Here is a 22196-nt window from a genome sequence, read left to right as displayed (position 1 = left end):
GGATTTTTTGGGGTTTTTTTCGGGGTTTTTTTCGGGGTTTTTTTGGGGTTTTTTGGGGGTTTTTTTGGGTTTTTTTTTCGGGTTTTTTTCCAGTTTTTTTCCAGTTTTTTGGGGGTTTTTTTTGGGGTTTTTTGGGGATTTTTTGGGGATTTTTTGGGGGGTTTTTTTTTTCGGGTTTTTTGGGGGTTTTTTGGGTTTTTTTCGGGTTTTTTGGGGGTTTTTTGGGTTTTTTTCGGGTTTTTTTCCGGTTTTTTTGGGGTTTTTTTGGGGTTTTTTTTGGGATTTTTTGAGGGTTTTTTTGGGGTTTTTTTTGGGGTTTTTTTCGGGGTTTTTTGGGGTTTTTTTGGTTTTTTTTTGGGGTTTTTTTCAGGTTTTTTTCCGGTTTTTTTGGGGTTTTTTGGGGTTTTTTTCGGGTTTTTTTCCAGTTTTTTTCCAGTTTTTTGGGGTTTTTTTGGGGGGTTTTTTGGGGGGTTTTTTGGGGGTTTTTTGGGGTTTTTTTGGGGTTTTTTTTCGGGTTTTTTTGCAGTTTTTTGGGGTTTTTTTGAGGTTTTTTTCGGGGTTTTTTTGGGATTTTTTGGGGATTTTTTGGGGGTTTTTTTGGGGTTTTTTTGGGGGTTTTTTTGCAGGTTTTTTTGCAGGTTTTTTTGGGGGGTTTTTTCGGGGGTTTTTTTTGGGGTTTTTGGGGATTTTTGGGGTTTTTTCGGGTTTTTTTTGGGATTTTTTTGGGGTTTTTTTTGGGGTTTTTTTGGGGGTTTTTTGGGGTTTTTTTTCAGGTTTTTTGGGGGGTTTTTTGCAGGTTTTTTGGGGGTTTTTTGGGGGTTTTTTTGGGTTTTTTTGCAGTTTTTTTGGGTTTTTTACGGGTTTTTTTGCAGTTTTTTTGGGTTTTTTACGGGTTTTTTTGCAGTTTTTTGGGGATTTTTTGGGGTTTTTTTCGGGTTTTTTCCGGGTTTTTTTTCGGGTTTTTTCCCGGTTTTTTGGGGGTTTTTTTGGGGGTTTTTTGGGATTTTTTGGGGATTTTTTTGGGGTTTTTTTTCGGGTTTTTTGGGGGGTTTTTTCGGGTTTTTTGGGGTTTTCTTCGGGGTTTTTTTCGGGTTTTTTTTGCAGTTTTTTTTGGGGGTTTTTTGGGGGGGTTTTTTCGGGTTTTTTTTGGGTTTTTTGGGGTTTTTTGGGGTTTTTTTGCAGTTTTTTCGGGTTTTTTTGGGGTTTTTTGGGGGTTTTTTCCAGTTTTTTTCCAGTTTTTTTCCAGTTTTTTTGGGGTTTTTTCGGGTTTTTTTCGGGTTTTTTTCCAGTTTTTTGGGGGTTTTTTTGGGATTTTTTGGGGGTTTTTTGGGGACTTTTTCAGGTTTTTTTGGGATTTTTTTTGGGGTTTTTTGGGGGCTTTTTCAGGTTTTTTTGGGGTTTTTTTCGGGTTTTTTTGGGGGTTTTTTTCCAGTTTTTTGGGGGTTTTTTTGGGGTTTTTTTCGGATTTTTTGGGGATTTTTTTGGGGTTTTTTTTCGGGTTTTTTGGGGTTTTTTTTCGGGGTTTTTTTTTGGGGGGTTTTTTGGGGATTTTTTTGGGATTTTTTTGGGGTTTTTTCGGGTTTTTTTGGGGGTTTTTTCGGGTTTTTTTGCAGGTTTTTTTGGGGGGTTTTTTCGGGGGTTTTTTTGGGGTTTTTGGGGATTTTGGGGGTTTTTTCGGGTTTTTTTGGGGGGTTTTTTTTGGGGATTTTTTTGGGATTTTTTGGGGTTTTTTTCGGGGTTTTTTTCGGGTTTTTTGGGGGTTTTTTTGGTTTTTTTTTTCGGGTTTTTTTCCAGTTTCTTTCCAGTTTTTTGGGGGTTTTTTTGGGGTTTTTTGGGGATTTTTTGGGGATTTTTTGGGGGTTTTTTTTTTCGGGTTTTTTGGGGGTTTTTTGGGTTTTTTTCGGGTTTTTTTTCCAGTTTTTTTGGGGGTTTTTTGGGGTTTTTTTTGGGATTTTTTGAGGGTTTTTTTGGGGTTTTTTTTGGGGTTTTTTGGGGTTTTTTTGGTTTTTTTTCGGGTTTTTTTGGGGTTTTTTTCGGGTTTTTTTCCGGTTTTTTCGGGTTTTTTTGGGGTTTTTTTGGGGTTTTTTTCGGGGTTCTTTTCGGGTTTTTTTGCGGTTTTTTGGGGATTTTTTGGGGTTTTTTTGGGGTTTTTTTGGGGTTTTTGGGGGTTTTTTTTGGGGGTTTTTTTCCAGTTTTTTTCCAGTTTTTTTCCAGTTTTTTGGGGGTTTTTTGGGATTTTTTGGGGGTTTTTTTGGGGTTTTTTTGGGGGTTTTTTGGGGTTTTTTCGGGTTTTTTTGGGGTTTTTTTGGGGTTTTTTTTGGGTTTTTTTCCAGTTTTTTGGGGGTTTTTTTGGGGTTTTTTGCAGTTTTTTGGGGGTTTTTTTGGGTTTTTTACGGGGTTTTTTGGGGTTTTTTGGGTTTTTTTCGGGTTTTTTTGGGGTTTTTTGGGGGTTTTTTTGGGGTTTTTTGGGTTTTTTTTGGGGTTTTTTTGGGGTTTTTTTGGGGTTTTTTTGGGGATTTTTTGGGGGTTTTTTTGCAGTTTTTTGGGGGGTTTTTTTGGGTTTTTTACGGGGTTTTTTGGGGTTTTTTGGGGTTTTTTTGGGTTTTTTTCGGGTTTTTTTGGGGTTTTTTGGGGTTTTTTTTGGGGTTTTTTTGCAGTTTTTTTTTGGGGGGGGTTTTTTTTGGGGTTTTTTTTTGGGTTTTTTGGTTTTTTTTCGTTTTTTTTGGGGGTTTTTTTGGGGGGTTTTTTCGGGTTTTTTGGGGGTTTTTTGGGGTTTTTTTGGGGTTTTTTTCGGGTTTTTTTCGAGTTTTTTTGGGGTTTTTTGGGGATTTTTTGGGGGTTTTTTTCGGGTTTTTTGGGGGTTTTTTTTGGGGGTTTTTTCGGGTTTTTTGGGGATTTTTTTGGGATTTTTTTGGGGGTTTTGGGGGATTTTTGGGGGGGTTTTTTGGGGTTTTTTTCAGGTTTTTTTGGGGTTTCCTCAAAATTCTGCCCCACCCCAAAATTGAGAATTTCTGGGGGGAGTTTTGGGGTTGGGGTTTTTGGTGGTTGGGGATATTTGGTGGGGTTTGTGCTTAATTAGAGTGGAGTGGAATTAATTGGGTGGATCAGCATTGATTGGGAGGGAAATTGGGGGAAATGCCAGGGATCAGAGGGAGGGGTTGGGGAATGGGGGAATGGTTCAAAAATGGGGAAAATCAACCCAAAAATGGGGAAAATCGACCCAAAAATGGGGAAATGAACCCAAAAATGGGGAAATGAACCCAAAAAGGGGAGAAATGATCCCAAAAAGGGGGAAATGATCCCAAAAAGGGGAGAAATGAACCCAAAAAGGGGAGAAATGAACCCAAAAATGGAGGGAATCGACCTGAAAATGGAGGGAAATCAACCCAAAAAGGAGAAAATCAACCCAAAAAGGGAAAAAAATGTCCCAAAAAGGGAAGAAATCACAATAAAAATGGGGAAAATCACCCCAAAAAAAAGGGGGAAATCAACCCAAAAAATGGAGGGAATCAGCCTAAAAATGGGGAAAATCAACCCAAAAAGGGGAGAAATTGTCCCAAAAAGGGAGGAAATCACCCTAAAAATGGGGAAAATCAGCCCAAAAATGGAAATTGTCCCAAAAAGGGGGAAATCAACCCAAAAAATGGAGGGAATCACCCTAAAAATGGAGATAATCAGCCCAAAAAGGGGACAAATTGTCCCAAAAAGGGAGGAAATCACCTAAAAATGGGGAAAATCAGCCCAAGAAGGGAGAAAATCAGCCCAAAAATGGAAATTGTTCCAAAAATGGGGAAAATCAACCCAAAAAAATGGAGGGAATCAGCCTAAAAATGGGGGGAAATCAACCCAAAATGGGGAGAGCCTCCCCAAAAAAGGGGGAAATCACCCCAAAAAATGGGAGAATAATGAAAAAAGGAGGAAAACACCCCAAAATGAGAGAATCATCCAAAAATTGAAGGAAATTGCCCCAAAAATGGGAGAATAATGAAAAAAGGAGGAAAACACCCCAAAAAGGAGAAAATTACCCCAAAAATGAAGAAATCACCCCAAAAATGGGAGAATTATCCCCCAAAAAAGAGAAAATCACCCAAAAATGAGAGAATTCTGAAAAAAGGAGGAAATCACCCAGGAAAAAAGAGCAGAATCAGCCCCAAAAGGCAGGAAATGGCCCCAGAATCCCCAAATCCCCCAAAATTCCCAAATCTCCCAAAATTCCCAAAATCCCCAAAATCCCCAAATCCCCCAAAATCCCCAAATCCCCCAAAATTCCCAAATCCCCCCAAAATTCCCAAATTCCCCAAAATCCCCAAATCCTCCCAAAATCCCCAAATCCCCCAAAATCCCCAAATCCCCCCCAAATTCCCCAAAATCCCCAAATCCCCCAAATCTCCCAAATGCTCCCAAAATTCCCAAATTCCCCAAATCCCCCAAATCCCCCAAATCCCCAAACCCCCAAAATCCCCAAATCCCCCAAAATCCCCCAAATTTCCCAAATCCTTCCAAAATCCCCAAATCCCCCCAAAATTCCCAAATCCCCCAAATTCCCAAAATCCCCCAAAGTTCCCAAAACCCCCAAATCCCCAAATCCCCAAAATCCCCAAATCCCCCCAAAATCCCCCAAATTCCCAAATTCTCCAAATCCCCCAAAATTCCCCCAAAGTTCCCAAATCCCCAAATGCTCCCAAAATTCCCAAATCTCCCAAAATCCCCAAATCCCCCAAAATCCCTAAAATCCCCCAAAGTTCCCAAATTCCCCCAAAATCCCCAAATCCCCCCAAAATCCCCAAAATCCCCAAATCCCCCCCAACATCCCCAAATCCCCCCAAAATCCCCAAATTCCCCAAAATCCCCAAATCCCCCAAAATCCCCCAAATTCCCAAATCCCCCCAAATCCCCCAAAATCCCCCAATCCCCAAATCCCCCAAATTCCCAAAATTCCCCAAAGTTCCCAAAACCCCCAAATCCCCAAATTCCCAAAAAATCCCCAAATTCCCCCCAAAATTCCCAAAATCCCCAAGTCCCCCAAATCCCCCCAAAATCCCCAAATCCCCAAAATTCCCAAATCCTCCCAAAATCCCCAAAATCCCCAAACCCCCCAAAATGCCCAAACCCCCCAAAATCCCCAAATCCCCCCAAAATCCCCAAATCCCCCAAAATCCCCAAAATCCCCAAATCCCCCAAAATCCCCAAATCCCCCCCAACATCCCCAAATCCCCCCCAAAATCCCCAAATCCCCCCAAAATCCCCAAATCCCCCAAAATCCCCCAAAATTCCCAAAATTCCCAAAATCCCCATTGAGGGCACTCACCCCCATTTCTGTCGCTTTTTCCTGGGGCCTGTGAGGGAAAAATGAAACGGAAACAATGAGAGAAAAATGGGAAAAATGGGGAAAAATGGGGGAAATGGGAAAAATGGGGAAAATGGGGAAATGGGGAAAAAGGGGGAAATGGGGAAAATGGGGGGAAAATGGGGAAATGGGGAAAATGGGGGAAGGGGGAAAATGGGGAAATGGGGAAAATGGGGGAAAATGGAGAAAAAAAGGGGAAAAATGGGGAAATGGGGAAATGGGGGAAAAAGGGGAAAAGGGGAAATGGGAAAATGGGAAAAATTGGGAAAATGGGGGGAATGGGGAAAATGGGGGAAATGGGAAAAATGGGGAAAATGGGGGAAAAGGGGGGAAAATGGGAAAAATGGGGAAATGGGGGAAAAATGGGGAAAATGGGGAAAAGGGGGAAAAGGGGGAAAAATGGGAAAAAGGGGAATAAGGGGGAAAGGGGAAAAAGGGGAATTAGGGAAAAGGGGGGAAATGGGAAAAAAAGGAAAAAGGGGGAAAATGGGAAAAAAGGGGGGGAATGGGAGAAAAGGGGAAAAGGGGGGAAATGGGGGAAAAAGGGGAAATGGGAAAAAAGGGAAAAAAGGGGAAAGGTAAAAAGGGGGGAAAGGGGGAAAAAGGGAAAAATGGGGAAAAGGGGAAAAAGGGAAAAATATAAAAGAGGGGGGAAAAGGGGAAAGAGGGAAAAGAGGGGAAAATGGGAAAAAGGGAAAAGGGGGAAATGGGAAAGGGGGAAAATGGGAAAAAAGGGGGGAAATGGGAAATGGGAAAAAGATAAAAGAGGGGGAAAGGGAAAAAAGGGGAAAGAGGGAAAAGGGGGGAAAAGGGGGGAAAGGGAAAAGAGGGGGGAAAGGGGCAGAAATGGGAAAAAAAGGGGAAAAAAGGGAAAAGAGGGGGGAAAATTGGAAAAAAGGGGAAAAGGGGGAAAAGAGGGAAAAAGGGAAAAAAGGGAAAAAAGGGGGAAATGGGGAAATGGGGAAAAAGGGAAAAAAGGGGGAATGGGGAAAAGGGGGGAAATTGGAAAAAGGGGGAAACAGGGAAAAGAGGGGGGAAATGGGGAAAATGGGGAAAAATGGGGAAAATGGGGAAAAAGGGGGGAAAGGGGAAAATGGGAATAAGAGAAAAGAGGGGGGAAAAGGGAAAAAAGGGGAAAGAGGGGAAAATGGGAAAAAGGGGGAAAAGGGGGAAAAGGGGGGAAAGGGGAAAAAGGGGGAAAAGGGGAAAAACGGGGAGGAAATTGGAAAAAAGGCAAAAAATGGAAAAGAGGGGGGGAAATGGGAAAAAAGGGGGAAAAGTGGGAAAAAGGCAAAGAGGGGGGAAAGGGGAAATGGGGAAAAGGTGGGAAGGGAAAAGAGAGGGAAAAAGGGGGAGAAAAAGGGGAGAAAAAAGGGGGAAATGGGAAAAGGGGGAATAAAGGGGGGAAATTGGAGAAAAAGTGGGGAAAAGGGAAGAAAAAGGTGAGAAAAAGGGGAGGAAAAGGGGAGGAAAAGGGGAGGAAAAGGGGAGGAAAAGGGGAGGAAAAGGGGAGGAAAAGGAAAAGGGAAAAAAGGGGGAAAATGGGAAAAGAGGAAAAGAGGAAAAAGGGGGAATAAAAGGGGGGAAATTGGGGAAAAGGGGAAATTGGAGGGAATTTAGGGGGAAAGGGGGGAAGGAGGGGAAAAGGGGGGAAAGAAGAAAAAATAGAAAATCTGAAAAAAGGGGGAAAAGAAAGGGGGGAAAGGTGGGAAAGGTGGGAAGGGAAAAGGGAAAAAAGGGGGAAAAATGGGGGAAAAGAGGGAAAATGGGGAAAAGGGGGGGGAAGTGAAGAAATGGAAAAAGGGAAAAAAGGGAAAAAGGGGAGAAAGAAAAAGGGAAAAAGAGGGAAAAGGGGGGGAAGGGGGGAAAAGGGAAGAAAAAGGAGAAAAAGGGGAAATGGGCAAAATGGGGGAATAAAGGGGGAAAATTGGGGAAAAAGAGGGAAAAGGGGAAATAAAAGGAGAGAAAAAGAGGAGGAAAAGGGGAGGAGAAGGGGAAATGGGGGGAAAGGAAAAAGGGGAAAAAATGGGGAAAATGGGGAAAAGGGAAAAAGGGGGAATAAAGAATAAAAGGGGGGGAATTGGGAAAAGGGGAAAATGAAGGGAAATTTAGGGGAAAAGGGGGGAAGGGAAAAAGGGGGTGAAGGAGGGAAAAGGGGGAAAAGAAAAAATGGAAAATACAAAAAAAGGGGAAAAGGGGGAAAAGAAAGGGGGGAAATGTGGGGAGGGGAAAAGGGAAAAAAGGGGAAAAATTGGGGGGAAAAGAGGGAAAATGGGGGGAAGTGTAGAAAGAAAAAAGGGAAAAAGGGGGAAAAAGGGAAAAAGGGAAAAAGGGGAGAAAAGAAAAAAGGGGAAAAAGAGGGAAAAGGGAAGAAAAAGGGAGAAAAGGGAAAAGGGCAAATGGGGGAATAAGGGGGAAAAGGAAAAAGGGGGAAATGGGGAAAAGCGGGAAAATGGGAAAAAGGGGGAATAAAGGGGGGAAATTGGGGAAAAGGGGAATTGGGGAAAAAGGGGGAAAAGAAAAAGGAGAGAAAAAGGGGAGAAAAGGGGAGAAAAAGGGAGAAAAAGGGGAGAAAAAGGGGAGAAAAGGGGAGAAAAGGGGAGAAAAGGGGAGAAAAAGGGGAGAAAAGGGGAGAAAAAGGGGAGAAAAGGGGAGAAAAAGGGGAGAAAAAGGGGAGAAAAGGGGAAAATGGGGGAAAATGGGGGGAAAAGGGAAAGAGGAAAAAGGGGAATAAAGAATAAAAGGGGGGAAATTGGAAAAAAGGGGAAAAAAGGGAAAAAAGGGAAAAAGGGGAGAAAAGGAAAAAGGGGAAAAAGAGGGAAAAGGGGGGAAGGGGGCAAAGGGGGGGAAAGGGAAAAAAAAAGGGGAAATGGGGGAAAAAGGGGGAATAAAGGGGGAATAAAGGGGGGAAGGAAAAAGGGGAAAAATGGGGAAATAGGAAAAAGGGAGGAAAGAGGAAAAAGGGGGAATAAAAGGGGGAAAAGGAAAAATGGGAGAAATGGGAAAAAGGGGGAAAAGGGAAAAAAGGGGGAATTGAAGGGAAATTTGGGGAAAGGGAAAAAGGGAAAAGGGGGAAATGGGGAAAAGGGATTTTGGGGGAGAATGGGGAAATTGAGGCAGGAAATGGGGAAAAATGGATGGAAAAACTGGGGGGAAATGGGGCACAAAGGGAGGGAAAGGGAGAAAATGGGGAATGGGAAAAGGGGGAAAAAAGGGGGGAAGGAGAGAAAAATGGGGAATGGGAAAAAGGGGGAAAAAGGGGGGGAAGGAGAGAAAAATGGGAAATGGGGGAAAAGGGAATAAGGGGGGAAAAGGGGAAAATGGGGAAAAGGGAATTTGGGGGGAAATTGGGGGAAAAGGGGCACAAAAGGGGAAAAAGGCAAAAATGGAGAAAAAGGGAAAAGGGGGGATAATGGAGTAAAAGTGAAATTCTGGGGAAAAGGGGAATTGGGGAGTTATTTTGTGGGGGCAGTTTTGGGGTCACTTTTGGGGCTTGTTTGGCTTGGGTTTTTTGGGGTTTTTCTATCAGAATCAGTTTTTTGGGGTTTTTTGGGGTTTTTGGGTGTTTTTCTGTCAGAATCAGTTTTTGGGGGTTTTTGGGGTTTTTTGGGGTGTTTTTCTGTCAGAATCAGTTTTTGGGGTTTTTTGGGGGGTTTTTTGGGTGTTTTTCTGTCAGAATCAGTTTTTTGGGTGTTTTTCTGTCAGAATCAGTTTTTTGGGTGTTTTTCTGTCAGAATCAGTTTTTTGAGGTTTTTGGGGGGTTTTGGGGGTTTTTTTGGGGTGTTTTTCTGTCAGAATCAGTTTTTGGGGGTTTTTGGGGTTTTTTGGGTGTTTTTCTGTCAGAATCAGTTTTTTGGGGGGTCAGTTTTGGTGGTCATTTTTGGAGAATTTTTGGGGGTTTTTTTGTGGGGGGGTTTCATTGCTGAGGGTTCATTTTGAGGGCTCATTTCTGAGGATTCATTTCTGAGGGTTCATTTTTAAGGGCTCATTTTGAGGGCTCATTTTTCAGGTTCATTTCTGAGGGTTCATTTTGAGGGCTCATTTCTGAGGGTTTCATATTTGAGGGTTCATTTCTGAGGTTTTTATTTTTGATTGTTCATTTCTGAGGGTTCATTATGAGGGCTCATATTTGAGGACTCATTTTGAGGGTTCATTTTAAGGGTTCATTTTGAGGGCTCATTGTGAGGGCTCATTTTGAGGATTAATATTTGAGGGCTCATTTTGAGGGTTCATTTTGAGGTTCCTTTTTGAGGGCTCATATTTGAGGGCTCATTTTGAGGGCTCATTTCTGAGGGCTCATTTTTCAGGTTCATTTTAAGGTTTCATTTTGAGGGCTCATTTTGAGGGTTCATTTTGAGGATTAATATTTGAGGGCTCATTTTGAGGGTTCATTTTTCAGGCTCATTTTGAGGGTTCATTACTGAGGGTCCATTTCTGAGGGTTCATTTCTGAGAGTTTCATATTTGAGGTTCCTTTTGAGGGTTCTTTATGAGAGTTCATATTTGAGGGCTCATTTTTGAAGGTTCATTATGAGGGCTCATTTTGAGGGTTAATATCTGAGGGTCCATTTCTGAGGGTCCATTTTAAGGGTTCCTTTTTGAGGTTCATTTTTCAGGTTCATTTTTCAGGTCCATTTTAAGGGTTCCTTTTTGAGGTTCATTTTTCAGGTTCATTTTTCAGGTCCATTTTAAGGGTTCCTTTTGAGGTTGATTTTGCAGGCTCACCTCAGGCTCGTGGTTGAGCCGATACACGAAGAGCTGCGAGGTCCCAGCCACCACCAGGTTCCTCTCGGCCGCAGAGAAGAAATGGCAATAAAGGGAAAACTCCAGGCCTGTGGGAGGGTGGCTCTGCTTGTACACGGCGTACATGGCCCCAAAAACACCCCAAATCCACTGGGGGGCTGGGGAGAGAGAGAAATGGGGTGAGAAATGGGGATTGGGGGGAGAAATGGGGAAAAAATGGGGGAGAAATGGGGAATTGGGGAGAAATGGGGAATTGGGGAGAGAAAAATGGGGAATTGGGGTGAGAAATGGGGAAAAAATGGGGAATTGGGGTGAGAAATGGGGAATTAGGGGAGAAATGGGTGAGAAATGGGGAATTGGGGGGAGAAATGGGGAATTGGGGTGAGAAATGGGGATTGGGGGGAGAAATGGGGAATTGGGGTGAGAAATGGGGAATTGGGGAGAGAAAAATGGGGAATTGGGGTGAGAAATGGGGAATTGGGGGAAAAATGGGGAATTGGGGTGAGAAATGGGGAAAAAATGGGGAATTGGGGTGAGAAATGGGAATTGGGGGAGAAATGGGGAAAAAATGGGGAATTGGGATAAGAAATGGGGATTGGGGTGAGAAATGGGGAAAAAATGGGGAATTGGGATGAGAAATGGGGAAAAAATGGGGAATTGGGGTGAGAAATGGGGAAAAAATGGGGAATTGGGATGAGAAATGGGGATTGGGGTGAGAAATGGGGAACTGGGGGGAGAAATGGAAAATTGGGGTGAGAAAAATGGGGAATTGGGGTCAGAAATGGGGAAAAAATGGGGAATTGGGATGAGAAATGGGGATTGGGGTGAGAAATGGAGAAAAAATGGGGAATTGGGGTCAGAAATGGGGAAAAAATGGGGAATTGGGGTCAGAAATGGGGAAAAAATGGGGAATTGGGATGAGAAATGGGGATTGGGGTGAGAAATGGGAATTGGGGGGAGAAATGGGGAATTGGGGGGGAAAATGGGGAATTGGGGTGAGAAATGGGGAAAAAATGGAGAATTGGGGGGAAAATGGGAAATTGGGGTGAGAAATGGGAATTGGGGAAAAATGGGGAATTGGGGGGAGAAATGGGAATTGGGGAAAAATGGGGAATTGGGGTGAGAAATAGAGAATTGGGGTGAGAAATGGGGAAAAAATGGGGAATTGGGGTGAGAAATGGGGAAAAAATGGGGAATTGGGGTGAGAAATGGGGAATTGGGGTGAGAAATGGGAATTGGGGTGAGAAATGGAAAATTGGGGTGAGAAATGGAATTGGGGTGAGAAATGGGGAATTGGGGAAAAATGGGAACACCCAAAATTTCCCCTCAGGCTTCTCAGCTATTCCCTGAAATGATCCCTAACACCTCACCCCCAATTTCCCTTCAGGGAGCCCCTAAATTTCTCCTCAGACCCCTAAAACCTCCCCTCTCAGGCCCCCCCATTTCCCCCTCACAGAGCCCCAAAATTTCCCCTCAGAGCCCTCCCAAAGGAACCCCCCAAAGGTTCCCCCTCAATGTCCCCCATTTCTCCCTCATGCACCCCCCAAATTTCCCCTTTTCCCCTCACAGACCCCTCAAATTTCCCCTCAGACCCCTCACAGGACCCTCCCCATTTTCCCCCCTCAGTTCCCCCATTTTCCCCTCATGCACCCCCCAAATTTCCCCTCAGACCCCTCAAAACCCCTCAACCCAAATTAACCCCCATGAACCCCAAAGAGCCCCCGAATTTCCCCTCAGACTCCCCCAAAGTAACCCCCAAACCTCCCCTCTCAGTGCCCCCCATTTCCCCCTCAGGAACCCCCCCAAAACTCTCCTCAGACCCCCCCAAAGGATTCCTAAAATCTCCCCCTCAGTCCCCCCCATTTTCCCCTCACACACCCCCCAAATTCTCCCTCAGACCCCTCACAGGACCCTCCCCATTTTCCCCCCTCAGTCTCCCCTATTTCCTCCTCATGCACCCCCAAAATTTCCCCTCAGACCTCTCAGAACGCCCCAAATCTCATCCCCATGGATCCCTCAACACCCTCAAAGTGTCCCCCAAACTTTCCCCCTCAGTTTTCCCCCATTTTCCCCTCACAGACCTCCCAAATTTTCCCTCCACCACCCCAAAGGACCCCTCAAACCTTCCCCCTCAGTCCCTTTCATTGCTTTCTCATGCACCCCCAAAATCTCTCCTCAGATACCCCAAAAGATGCCTCCAGCCTTCCTCCTCAGTCCCCCCCATTTCCCCCTCACAAAATCCCCCCATTTCCCCTCAGACCCCCTCAAATCTCATCCCCATGGATCCCTCAACACCCTCAAAGTGTCCCCCAAAATTTCCCCCTCAGTTTCCCCCCATTTTCCCCTCATGGACCCCCCCCCAAAATTTCCCCTCACACTCCCACAAAGGACCCCTCAAACCTCTCCCCTCAGTCCCCCCCATTTTCCCCTCATGGACCCCCAAATTCCCCCCCAGACCCCTCACAGGACCCTCCCCATTTTCCCCCCTCAGTCTCCCCTATTTCCTCCTCATGCACCCCCAAAATTTCCCCTCAGACCTCTCAGAACACCCCAAATCTCATCCCCATGGATGCCTTGGCAGCCTCAAAATGCCCCCCAAACTTTTCACCCCTGTTTCCCCTCATGTTCTCCTCACAGGACCCTCTCCATTTCCTCCCCTCAGCCTCCCCCATTTCCTCCTCACAGACCCCCCAAATTTCCCCTCGGACCTCTCAAAGCCCCTCAACCCCAATTATTCCCTATGAATAATATATATATAACATATATAATACAATATAGTATAATATATAATATATAATATATAATATATAATATATAATATATAATATATAATATATAATAATAATATGTATTTCCTCTTTAAAGGGGGCTCCCTTTAAAGAGCCCCGCAAATTTCCCCCTCAGACCCCCCCCAAAAGTTCCCCCCTCAGTCCCCCCCACGGACGCTCCAAATTTCCCCTCAGAGCTCCCCATTTTTCCCCTCACGGACGCCCTAAAACTCCCCTCAGATCCCTCAAACTTACCCCAAAGGACCCCCCCATTTCCCCGTCACAGACCCCCCTAAATTTTCCCTCACAGGACCCTCCCCATTTTCCCCCCTCAGTCCTCCCCATTTCCCCTCACGGACCCCCCAAATTTTCCCTCAACCCCCTCCCGTCCCCCAAAGCATCCCTAAAACCTTCCCCCTCATTCCCCCCATTTTCCCCTCACGGACCCGCTAAAACTCCCCTCAGCCACCCCATCTCCCTTCACCGCCCCCTGCACTCCTCAGTCCCCCTCAAACGCCCCCAAAAACCCCCTCGACCCTCTGGGGGGATTTGGGGGAAATTTGTGGGTATTTGGGGGTCCTGGACACTCCAAAAAGGGGCTGGACCCCATGGGGAGGGGCTGGAGGGAGTCAGGACCCCACAAAAAGGGCTGGACGGACCCCTATAGGGACCCTATAGCCCCCCCAAAAGGGGCTGCACCCCAGATCCTCCCAGTCACTCCCAGTCCCTTCCAGTGCTCCCCGTACCCTCCCAGTACCCCCAGTGCCCTCCCAGTACCCTCCCAGTACATCCCAGTATCCCCCCAGTACCTCCCAGTCCATTCCCAGTCCACTCCCAGTTCCCTCCCAGTCCCTCCCAGTTCATTCCCAGTCCGTTCCCAGTCGCTCCAGTCCATTCCAGTCCCTCCCAGTCCATTCCCAGTGCCCCACCCCAGATCCAGGACTCCAGTTCCATTTCCACCTTTATTGCCCCATTGCCCCCCCCCGGGGGGGTCTGGGGGTGCCCCCAACTGGCCCCAGGTGTGCCCAGGTATGTTCCACGTCCATCCAGGTGTGCCCAGGTGCTGTTTCAGGTGTGTTCCAGCTGTGCCCAGGTGTGTTCCAGCTGTGCCCAGGTGCACCCAGGTGCTGTTCCAGGCGCTGAGCCTGGTGCTGGGCAGGGTCTTGGGGGGCATCCCCAGGTGTGCCCAGATGTGCCCAGCTGTGTTCCAGGTCCGTCCAGGTGTGCTCCAATTGTGTCCAGGTGTGTCCAAGTGCTGCTCCAGGTGTGTCCAGCTGTATCCAGGTGTGTCCCAGGTCCATCCAGGTGCATTCAGGTGGGTCCAGGTGTGTTCAGGTGCTGGTCCAGGTGTGTCCAGCTGCTGTTTCAGGTGTGTCCAATTGCGTCCATGTATGTTTCAGGCCCATCCAGGTGTGTCCAGGTGTGTGTGGGTGTGTCCAGCTGTGTTTGGGTGTGTGTGGGTGTGTCCAGGTGCAGCCAGGTCTGTCCAGGTGCGTCCAGGTGTATCCAGGTGTGTTCCAGATGTGTCCAGGTGTATCCAGGTGTATTCCAGGTGTGTCAGTGCTCGTCCCCCTGCTCGTTCAGGGCCAGCAGCAGCAGCAGCGCCCACCCCCCGAGCAGCCCCGCACTCTGCAGCCCCAGCAGCGCCCAGGGGCTGGGGGAGCGCATGGACAGCATGGCCGGCACCTGGGGGACACCTGAGAGTCACCTGGGGCACCTGAGTGACACCTGGGGACACCTGAGAGTCACCTGGGGTACCTGAGTGACACCTGGGGACACCTGAGATACCTGACAGTCACCTGTGATACCTGAGGGTCACCTGAGAGTCACCTGGGGCACCTGAGTGACACCTGAGGCACCTGAGAGTCACCTGGGGACACCTGAGGGTCACCTGAGATACCTGACAGTCACCTGTGATACCTGAGGGTCACCTGAGAGTCACCTGGGGCACCTGAGTGACACCTGGGGACACCTGAGGCACCTGAGAGTCACCTGAGGGTCATCTGAGTGTCACCTGAGATACCTGAGTGGCACCTAAGAGTCACCTGAGAGTCACCTGGGGACACCAGGTGGGACAGCTGCAGGAACCCACAAGCACCAGCGGGACACCTGAGAGTCACCCCAGTGTCCCCAATGTCCCCTGGATGCCGCTGTGTCCCCATGTCCCCAATGTCCCCAATGTCCCTCACCATGTGGCACAGCGCCAGGTGCAGCAGGAACCCCAATGTCCCCAATGTCCCCAATCCCCCGGGTGTCCCCAATGTCCCCAATGTCCCCAATGTCCCTCACCATGTGGCACAGCGCCAGGTGCAGCAGGAAGCCCCAGTGTCCCCAATGTCCCCAGTGTCCCCGATCCCCCTGAGTGTCCCCAGTGTCCCCAATGTCCCCAATGTCCCCAGTGTCCCCGATGTCCCCAGTGTCCCTCACCATGTGGCACAGCGCCAGGTGCAGCAGGAACCCCAATGTCCCCAATGTCCCCAATGTCCCCAATCCCCCTGAATGTCCCCAATGTCCCCAATGTCCCCAATGGTCCCCGATGTCCCCAATGTCCCTCACCATGTGGCACAGCGCCAGGTGCAGCAGGAACCCCAATGTCCCCAATCCCCCTGAGTGTCCCCAGTGTCCCCGATCCCCCTGAGTGTCCCCAATGTCCCCAATCCCCCCGATGTCCCCGATGTCCCCGTGTCCCTCACCATGTGGCACAGCGCCAGGTGCAGCAGGAAGCCCCCGCCCAGGGCCGCGAGCCAGGTGCGGGCGGCGGGGGCGGCCCCCAGGGCCAGCCCGGCCACCACCCCCGGCACCACCGGCAGCGCCGCGGCCGCCGCCAGGGCCACCGTGCGCCGAGTGCCCAGCCCCGACTGCGACAGCACCAGCGCGTCACCTGCGGGGACAGCGACACTGAGAGCTGGCCCCAAACACGGGACAGCGCCAGGTGTCACCTTCGGGCACAGCGACACTGAGAGCTGGCCCCAAACACGGGACAGCGCCAGGTGTCACCTGCGGGGACAGCGACACTGAGAGCTGGCCCCAAACACGGGACAGCGCCAGGTGTCACCTGCGGGGACAGCGGACACTGAGAGCTGGCCCCAAACACGGGACAGCGCCAGGTGTCACCTGCGGGGACAGCGACACTGAGAGCTGGCCCCAAACACGGGACAGCGCCAGGTGTCACCTGCGGGGACAGCGACACTGAGAGCTGGCCCCAAACACGGGGACAGACACAGGGAGAGCTGGCCCCAAACACGGGGACAGAGACAGCGAAAGCTGGCCCCAAACACGGGGACAGTGCCAGGTGTCACCTGCGGGGACAGCGACACTGAGAGCTGGCCCCAAACACGGGCATAGCGACAGCGAGAGCTGGCCCCAAACACGGGGACAGCGACAGTGAGAAATGTCCCCAAACATGGGCACAGCGACAGTGAGAAATGTCCCCAAACACGGGCACAGCGCCAGGTGTCACCTGCGGGGACAGCCGCACTCAGAACTGTCCCGAAACTCGGGACAGCCACACTCAGAACTGTCCCCAAACACGGGACAGCGCCAGGTGTCACCTGCGGGGACAGTGACACTGAGACCCCCCCCCGCCTCCCCGCAGCTCCTAGGACAAGCCCCGCCCCCTTTCCCGAGGTCCCGCCCCCACCGCAACCCGGTCTTGTGTTGCTCGGGGAAAGCCCCGCCCCTGGCATAAAGCCACGCCCCATCACCAGAACCCCGCCCAATTCCCCGGAACTCCGCCCCCTCCAGAGGCCCCGCCCCCTCTCCAGGGACCCCGCCCCTTACTGAGCGCCCACGGCAGCTCGTGCGGGGCCAGCCCCACTCCATTCCCATAACCCCGCCCCCATGCCCATAACCCCGCCCCATTCACATAACCCCGCCCCTATACCCATAACCCCGCCCCTCCCCCGAGGCCCCGCCCCTTACTGAGCGCGCGGGGCAGCTCGTGCAGGGCCAGCCCCGCCCCCGCGGCGGCCCCGGCGCTGCCGGAAGCGGCGAAGGCGGAGCCGAGCGCGAGCCCGTCCGCCAGGCGGTGAACGGCGCCCCCTGCCGACAGCAACAGCGCCTGCGCGCGGCCGGAGCCTGCGGCCGACACACGGACACAGACAGACACCGGACAGACAGACACGGGACAGACAGACACACAGACAGACACCGGACAGACAGACACGGGACAGGCAGACAGACAGACAGACACCGGACAGACAGACACGGGACAGACAGACAGACAGACAGACACCGGACAGACAGACACCCGATAGACAGACACACAGACAGACACCGGACAGACAGACACGGGACAGGCAGACAGACAGACAGACACCGGACAGACAGACACGGGACAGACAGACAGACAGACAGACACCGGACAGACACGGGATAGACAGACAGACAGAGAGACACCGGATAGACAGACACCCCATAGACAGACAGACAGACAGACAGACACGGGACAGGCAGACACACAAACAGACACGGGATAGACAGGCAAACACACAGACAGACACGGGATAGACAGGCAGACAGACAGACACACAGACACGGGACAGACACGGGATAGACACCGGGTAGACCGGGACAGACACGAGACAGACAGACAGACACAGGATACACCGGGAGAGACAGACACAGGACAGACAGACACATGGACAGACACAGGACAGACAGACACGGGATGGACACGGCATACACCGGGACAGACAGACACGGGACAGACAGACAGACAGACAGACACGGGATACACCGGGAGAGACAGACAGACACCAGACAGACACAGGATACACCGGGACAGACAGACACATGGACAGACACAGGACAGACAGACACGGGATGGACACGGCATACACCGGACAGACAGACACGGGACAGACAGAGGGATACACCAGGACAGACACAGAGAGAGGGAGGGAGAGAGAGACGGGGGTCAGCACAGGGCACCCACGGGACACCTGGGGACCCCCCAGGTTACTCACGGGGACACCTGAGGTCACTGGGGTCACCCCCAGGAACCTCTGGACACCCCCGTGTCCCCCCCATGTCCCCCTGTGTCCTCTAAATGTCCCCCAACATCCCCAATGTCCCCAATGTCCCCTCAGTGTTCCCTCAATGTCCCCCCCCCGTGTCCCCCCGTGTCCCCCCCGTGTCCTCTCTGTCCCCCAATGTCCCCCAATGTCCCCCGATGTCCCCAATATCCCCCAATGTCCCCTCAATGTCCCCCAATGTCCTTAATGTCCCCAATGCCCCCCAATGTCCCTCAATATCCCAAATGTCCCCACAATGTCCCCCCTGTGTCCCCCTGTGTCCTCCCAACATCCCCAATGTCCCTTCAATGTCCCCTCTTATGTCCCCCCATGTCCCCCCGTATCCCGTCTGTCCCCCCCATGTCCCCCCGTGTCCCCCTGTGCCCCCCAATATTCCCGATGTTCCCAATGTCCCCTCAATGTCCCCCCCCGTGTCCCCCCGTGTCCTCTCTGTCCCCCAATGTCCCCCAATGTCCCCCAATGTCCCCAATATCCCCTCAATGTCCCCCCCGTGTCCTCTCCGCCTCTGTCCCCTCAATGTCCCCACCGTGTTCCCTCAATGTCCTTCAATGTCCCCAATGCTCCCCAATATCCCCAATGTCCCCCCGTGTCCCCTGTGTCCCCCCAATGTCCCCAATATCCCCCCAAGTCCCCTCAATGTCCCCCCCGTGTCCCTCCCCTTGTCCCCCAATGTCCCCCCAATGTCCCCCCCGTGTCCCCCCCCGTGTCTCCCCAATGTCCTCAATGTCATCAATGCCCCCAATGCCCCCAATATCCCCCCAATGTCCCCCTGTGCCTCCCCAATGTCCCCCAATGCCCCCCAATGTCCCCCTGTGCCTCCCCAATGTCCCCTCAATGTCCCCCCCCTGTGTCCCTCCCCTTGTCCCCCCAATGTCCCCAATCCCCCCCGTGTCCCCGCTGTCCCCGGGACTCCCCCCAGGTGGCGCCCGGCGCCGCGGGCCTACGCCCGGCCCAGTGGCCTAATGGACAAGGCATCAGCCTCCGGAGCTGGGGATTGTGGGTTCGAGTCCCACCTGGGTCGGCAGCGCCCCCTTTTACCGGGGGATCGGGGAGGAGAATTTGGGGAGTTTCGGGGGGGTTTGAGGAGTTTTGGGAGGGAATTTGGAACATTTTGGGACGGAATTTGGAACGTTTTGGGGGATTTGAGGAGTTTTGGGGGGAATTTGGGACGTTTTGGAGGGATTTGTGGAGTTTTGGGGGGAGAATTTGCAGAGTTTTGGGGGGAGAGTTTGGAGGGTCTGGGGGGGACTTGAGGAGTTTTGGGGTAGAATTTGGGGAATTTGAGGGTTTATGGGGGGATTTGAGCAGTTTCATGGAGGGATTTGGGGAGTTTCGGGGTGAGTTTGAGGAGGTTTGGGGGGATTTGGGGAGTTTTGGGGGGATTCGAGGAGTTTTGGGAGGGAATTTGGAGGATTTGTGGGGGGATTTGGGGAGTTTTAGGGCAGAATTTGGGGGAATTTTTGGGGGGGATTTGTGGGATTTTGGGGCAGAATTTGGGGAGTTTTGGGTGAATTCGGGGCCGTACCGTGATTGGTCAGTTCCTGCGTGCTCTGGGCGGGGTCAGGGGTGGGGTCTCCATCCTTCACCTGCGGGGGGAGGGGGTTCTGTACCCCAAAACCGCCCCCCCCCCCATCAGTAGGTGACGCCCCCAGACTCATTCAACCCCAAATCCCCTCCCCAGCCCAACCTGCTCTGGAACCCCCCCACCCCAAAAACGCCCCCAAAATCCCGCAATCCCCCCACAGCCCCCCCAAATCCTCACCCCAGGCCCCCCCAAACACCCCCAGCCCCCCCCCCCTTCGAGGGGGTCCCCATTGCCCTCAGACCCCCCAAATTCCCCCCCCCATCCCCACCTGTGCCGGGGAAGAGGTCCCAGCCCCCCCAATGTCCCCAATGTCCCCAATGTCCCCAATGTCCCCCCAATGTCGCCAATGTCCCCCCCAATTCCCTCAGTGTCCCCAGTGTCCCCCCAATATCTTACCAATGTCCCACCACTGTCCCCAATATCCCCAATGTCCCCAATCCCCCCAGTGTCCCCCCAGTGTCCCCAATGTCCCCAATCCCCCTGAATGTCCCCAGTGTCCCCAATGTCCTCCCAACGTCCCCAGTGTCCCCTGAGAGTCCCCACCTCCCCAGGGGACGCTCCCAGCCCTCCCAATGTCCTCAGTCCCCCAGTGTCCCCCCAGTGTCCCCCCCAATGTCCCCCCAATGTCCCCAGTATCCCCCCAATGTCCCCTCGGTGTCCCCAATGTGTCCCCACCTCCTCGGGGGGCGCTCCCAGCCCCCCCAGCAGCCGCTCCAGGACGAAGCCCCCGTAGAGCCCCCCCAGCACGGCCAGCAGCTCCCAGGGGGGGCTGTGGGTGTCCCCGCCGTGCTCCGAGTGTCCCCCCCCGGAGTGGCTGTGCACCCCCAGAGCCTGTTGGGGACAAGAGTGACACATGGTGACATCGGTGCCACCTCCCTGTGTCCCCCCCCGGAGTGGCTGTGCACCCCCAGAGCCTGCGGGGACACCAGGGACATCGGTGACATCGGTGTCACCCCCCCGTGTCCCCCCCGGAATGCACCCCCAGAGCCTGTTGGGGACAAAGAGGGGACACCAGTGACATCGGTGTCACCTCCCCGTGTCCCCCCCCCCCCCCCCGGAGTGGCCGTGCACCCCCAGCGCCTGTTGGGGACAAGAGTGACACATGGTGACATCGGTGCCACCTCCCCGTGTCACCCCCCTGCTCCGAGTGTCCCCCCCCCAGAGTGGCTGTGCACCCCCAGAGCCTGCGGGGACACAGAGGGGACATCGGTGACATCGGTGTCACCTCCCTGTGTCCCCCCTCCGAGTGGCTGTGCACCCCCAGAGCCTGTTGGGGACACCGGGACACGTGGTGACATCGGTGCCACCTCCCTGTGTCACCCCCGCCCCGCCCTTTGTCACCTCCCCCCTGGTGGCTTTGGAGCCCCAGCGCCTGTTTGGGACAAGAGTGACACATGGTGACATCGGTGTCACCTCCCTGTGTCCCCCCGGAGTGCACCCCCAGCGCCTGTTGGGGACACGAGGGACCCGTGGGGGTGGCATCGGAGCCACCCCCCCCCCCCCAGTTGTCCCCCCCAAATCCCCCCAGCCCTGTCCCCTCCATGTCCCCCAGTGTCCCCAATGTCCCCTCCGTGTCCTCCCGTCCCTCCCGTGTCCCCATGTCCCCCCCAGTGCCACCCCGTTTCCCCAGTGCCCCCCATGTCCCCTCAATGTCCCTGATGTCACCAGGATCCCCTCAGTGTCCCTCGGTGTCCTCCCGTCCCCCGGTGTCCCCTCGGTGTCCCCCAATGTCCCCCTGATGTTCCTGCTGTCCCTGTGGTCTCCCCCAATGTCCCCGATGTCCCCGCAGTGTCCCCCCGATGTCCCCACTGTCCCCTCAATGTCCCCAATGCCTCCAATCCCCCCCAATCCCCCCAATGTCCCCGCTGCCCCCCTGATGTCCCCAGTGTCCCCCTGATGTCCCCATGGTGTCCCCAATGTCCCCAATGTCCCAAATACCGCTGATGTCCCCTCATGTACCCAGTGCCCTCAAAGCCCCTGCTGTCCCCCTAATGTCCCCGATGTCCCCAATGTCCCCTCGATGTCCCCCCATGTCCCCTCATGTCCCCAGTGCCCTCAAAGCCCCTGCTGTCCCCTCATGTCCCCAATGTCCCCAATGTCCCCAATGTCCCCGATGTCCCCTCGATGTCCCCGATGTCCCCCACGTCCCCCCCGATGTCCCCAGTGTCCCCAGTGTCCCCGTTGTCCCCCACCTCCGGCAGCACGTGCAGCAGCGCGGTCCCCGCTGAGCGCCCCGGCCGCCAGCCCGTTCCAGCAGGTGGCGCCACCAGCGCGGGGGACACAGGCGACACGGGCGACATGGGCGACATCCGGCACCGTGGGGACAGCGCGAGCACAGGGGACAGCGGGGACACAGCACCAGGGCCAGCGCCACCAGCGGCACCAGCGCCAGCGCCAGCGCCGTCAGTGTCCCCAGCAGGTACCCTGGGACAGGGGACACGGGTCAGGGACAGGGACAGGGACAGGGACAGGGATCAGGGACAGGGACAGGGGACACAGGTCGGGGACAGGGACACGGGTCAGGGACAGGGACAGGGGACAGGGGACAGGGACAGGGGACAGGGATGGGGGCAGGGGACAGGGGACAGGGGACAGGGGACAGGGACAGGGACAGGGACGGGGACAGGGGACAGGGGACAGGGACATGGATCAGGGATGGGCACAGGGACAGGGGACAGGGGACAGGGACAGGGACATGGATCAGGGATGGGCACAGGG

The 22196-nt window shown here is 52.5% G+C and overlaps 2 protein-coding genes, 1 long non-coding RNA gene and 1 other non-coding gene across 4 annotated transcripts in view; 2 read left to right on the top strand and 2 right to left on the bottom strand.

Moving 5' to 3' along the window:
- The window catches only part of CPSF1 (cleavage and polyadenylation specific factor 1), a 71172-nt gene extending 60930 nt beyond the window's left edge, over window positions 1–10242 (bottom strand). The window contains exons 1-2 of the mRNA XM_071418178.1: window positions 10072–10242; window positions 5196–5336 (exon numbers count right to left, since the gene is read on the bottom strand). Of these exons, the coding sequence (XP_071274279.1) occupies window positions 5196–5336; window positions 10072–10215 (285 nt within the window). The 5' untranslated portion in view covers window positions 10216–10242. The remainder of the gene's footprint in view (window positions 1–5195; window positions 5337–10071) is intronic.
- Window positions 9624–10039, top strand: LOC139585452 (uncharacterized). Its single transcript, XR_011677086.1, has 3 exons — window positions 9624–9666; window positions 9936–9975; window positions 10015–10039. It is a non-coding gene; the product is annotated as an uncharacterized lncRNA (long non-coding RNA).
- A 3621-nt stretch (window positions 10243–13863) lies between the features above and the next one.
- On the bottom strand, window positions 13864–21778 carry SLC39A4 (solute carrier family 39 member 4). The gene is made up of 6 exons (XM_071418176.1): window positions 21623–21778; window positions 20154–20309; window positions 19419–19479; window positions 16779–16934; window positions 15551–15738; window positions 13864–14543 (listed from the first exon to the last, which is right to left on the bottom strand). Exons 1-6 carry the CDS (start codon window positions 21776–21778, stop codon window positions 14415–14417), a joined length of 846 nt encoding a protein of 281 aa, XP_071274277.1. The 3' UTR covers window positions 13864–14414.
- TRNAR-CCG (transfer RNA arginine (anticodon CCG)) lies at window positions 18842–18914 on the top strand. Its single transcript has one exon. It is a non-coding gene; the product is annotated as a tRNA-Arg (tRNA).
- Window positions 21779–22196: the final 418 nt, after the last annotated feature.

Source organism: Agelaius tricolor, unplaced genomic scaffold (genome assembly GCF_023055355.1).
Source record: "Agelaius tricolor isolate 1412-34295 unplaced genomic scaffold, bAgeTri1.0.p SCAF_78, whole genome shotgun sequence".
Classification (NCBI taxonomy): domain Eukaryota; kingdom Metazoa; phylum Chordata; class Aves; order Passeriformes; family Icteridae; genus Agelaius; species Agelaius tricolor.
Note: the sequence above shows the minus strand (reverse complement) of the source record. Positions and strands in the feature narration are given on the sequence as shown.

Coding starts and splice junctions, on each gene's coding strand:
- SLC39A4 (XM_071418176.1), bottom strand. CDS start 21,778: ATGTCGCCCGTGTCGCCTGTGTCCCCCGCGCTGGTGGCGCCACCTGCT. Junction 16,935..19,418: donor GCAGGAACTGACCAATCACG/GTACGGCCCCGA, acceptor TGTCGGCCGCAG/GCTCCGGCCGCGCGCAGGCG. Junction 14,544..15,550: donor ACCTGGCGCTGTGCCACATG/GTGAGGGACACG, acceptor GGTGTCCCCCAG/GTGCCGGCCATGCTGTCCAT.